Source organism: Larimichthys crocea, chromosome X, assembly GCF_000972845.2.
Source record: "Larimichthys crocea isolate SSNF chromosome X, L_crocea_2.0, whole genome shotgun sequence".
Taxonomy (NCBI): domain Eukaryota; kingdom Metazoa; phylum Chordata; class Actinopteri; family Sciaenidae; genus Larimichthys; species Larimichthys crocea.
The window spans coordinates 913625-916124 of NC_040020.1; the positions used below are offsets into that span (position 1 = coordinate 913625).

At 45.6% G+C, this 2500-nt stretch overlaps 1 protein-coding gene across 1 annotated transcript in view; it reads right to left on the reverse strand.

Moving 5' to 3' along the window:
• LOC113746510 (leucine-rich repeat-containing G-protein coupled receptor 5-like) overlaps nt 1-2500 on the reverse strand; it is a 19387-nt gene that overhangs the window by 8746 nt on the left and 8141 nt on the right. The window contains exons 2-3 of the mRNA XM_027282476.1: nt 1969-2040; nt 1-71 (exon numbers count right to left, since the gene is read on the reverse strand). The exon at nt 1-71 is cut by the window's left edge and continues 1 nt beyond it. Coding sequence (XP_027138277.1) covers nt 1-71; nt 1969-2040 — 143 coding nt within the window. The remainder of the gene's footprint in view (nt 72-1968; nt 2041-2500) is intronic.

Below are 2500 nucleotides of genomic sequence, written 5' to 3' on the forward strand. Positions count from 1 at the left end.
GCACTTTGAGGTTGTAGAGGCCGGTGAACGCTCCTCTGGGGATGAATGACAGATCGTTTCCCGCCAAACGCCTGCGACAGAGACAGAGTTCAAGATCAGGAAGTTCCTTTCTGAAAGCTTCCAGCAGCCGGTAGCTGACACCGTGATTAGATTACGTATCAATGTAAATCAATAGATTGGTTTCAGTAGAACACACTGAGCTGTAGCGGATCTGTTTGTTTTTTCGAGGCCACACAAAGTTCAGCCAGTCCGCATGTACCCAGCATGCACCTCTGCGGTGTCCTATCGCCGCCGTGACGTTTCTCACGCCACGGTGACAAATATCACACGCACAGACACACATATAAACACACATAGCTGGCAGCCGAGCAGAACAGCAGTCAGAGTCATGTTCGGGTCTCTGTGAGGTCAGCCTCTCGCTCTCCGCTTGTGTTTTCATTTCGTCCATCAGCTTAATGTTATCAAAGTGTTCATACATGACATGACACTGCTGCCAGGTGAGGACAGATGGGGTTACATATCGTTATCCTCAGATATCTGAGCTCGTCGCCCGCGCAGACACCCTCGCTGAATGTCATCCATCTCAGTCACCGACCAGAGTTCATGAAGATATCTGCGGGTTGAAGCAGACAGACTGATGGATCAGGAGCTTTGGCTCGATGTAATCCAAATATCCACCGTCTGGACTCTTCTATACTTTGCTTTGCTACGCTTTATTGTCATTATGCAGCTGTCACCCAATCCAGCGTGGATTCAACCCTGCTCACCTTCAGTCATGCCCCCAAGATGGGGAGCGTATAACTCCAGGTAGCCAGCAGCTTGTTTGCACCCAAGTGTAAACCCACAGTGACGTCACCCATCGGTGTGTGGACAACCAACATGGAGCCTTGAGTTTTTATGGGATGATGGCCGTTTCCGTGTTTGTTTTTCGGAGCCATGTTTGGACTGTGAGCTGGTTTTGACTCCAGCTAAACATTAGATAAAATATGTCTGCGAGTCTCGTTTGTTGGACCTCGTTAGTAACCATGATGCAGCGTTGTGAATTAGTTATAAACAGGAAATGGAAGCCGGACAGATGCCGAGGTAGAGTGAGTTACAGTAATCCATCCTGGATGATATTAGAGAGAATGACTGCAGCTGGACCTGACAACAGAATGTTAAAACACTGAGGATCTGCATATCATGATTTACTGGACGAACTTCATGCTGTGTGGAAGAAGACTTGAAACTAGGCCAGAAATATTATTATTTCTGTATTAACAAAAGTATTGACGAGGTTCACACCTGTGGTAACGAGCTCCATGAGATACAGAAAATTCATTAAAGATGTATTACTTAATTAAAAGTTGACTTCCAGTTTATTTATTTCGTTCGTTATGTGATAATGAGAAGATGCTGGAGTTATGTTCAGTGATGAGTCAGGTGTGCCGTCATGCTGATTTGAACTCGTTCTAAAATTCTACTTGACCAATCAGATTGCTTCATCACAACCACATTTATTTAAACATCTGGCGGCAGCAGCTCGGTCCGTAGGGACTTGGCTTGGTCCAAAGTTCGGAAGGTGACTGGTAGCTGGAGAGGTGCTAGTAGAAGTTTGTTTGATTTAAAGGAGAAACTTTTACAGTTTGAAGGAGCTTCACATGAGATGTGTGAATATTTTCATTCTTATTCCCATTGGTTGATGATTATCAGCTCGCTCGGTACTTTTTAAAAAAGTTTCTTCAAACTTCTACAATCAAACGTGGAATGACTCGTCTGTGAGGCGTCGTAAACTTCGTCTGCTCCCGACCAGGAAATCTTGTGGCTTTGATTCACAGATTCCAGCAGGTGTCTAAGAAGTGAACTGAGGTCACCTGTGAAAATCTGCACAGAGGAAAGTTGTGGAGGATCGATGACGAATCAGAAAGGATTCAGCCCGTGTGTGTGTGTGTGTGTGTGTGTGTGTGTGTGTGTGTGTGTGCGACTCACAGCTCCTCCAGGAAGTGCAGGTTGGACAAAACTCCACTGGACAACACAGTCAGATTATTCATGCTGAGATCACTGAGAGAGACAGAGAGAGAGAGAGAGAGAGAGAGAGACAGAGAGAGAGTTAATGTCTACGATACAAACTCGTTTTTGTTGTGCTTGAACAGAAATGACATAAAAACAACATCCTGATGCAAACACAGACAGCGACACACACACACACACACACACACACACACACACAATATTGAGTCTGACAAAGAATCCACTCAGAAACACACACTCCACTTCACGACTCCTTCAAAGAGCCACTGAAAGTCAACACACACCTGAGTGAGAAACAAGACAAGAGTGGAAGTTACTGGAAAGAGACGGACAGCAAGAAAAGAATGAATGAAGCCGAGTCTGTGAGACTGAGAGCGTCCACGAAAACACTGCTGTGGACAGACTGTCTAAAACCTGGACGTAGTCTCCGTGACATCCCCACAGACTGTCTAAAACCTGGACGTAGTCTTCGTGACGTCCCCGCAGACTA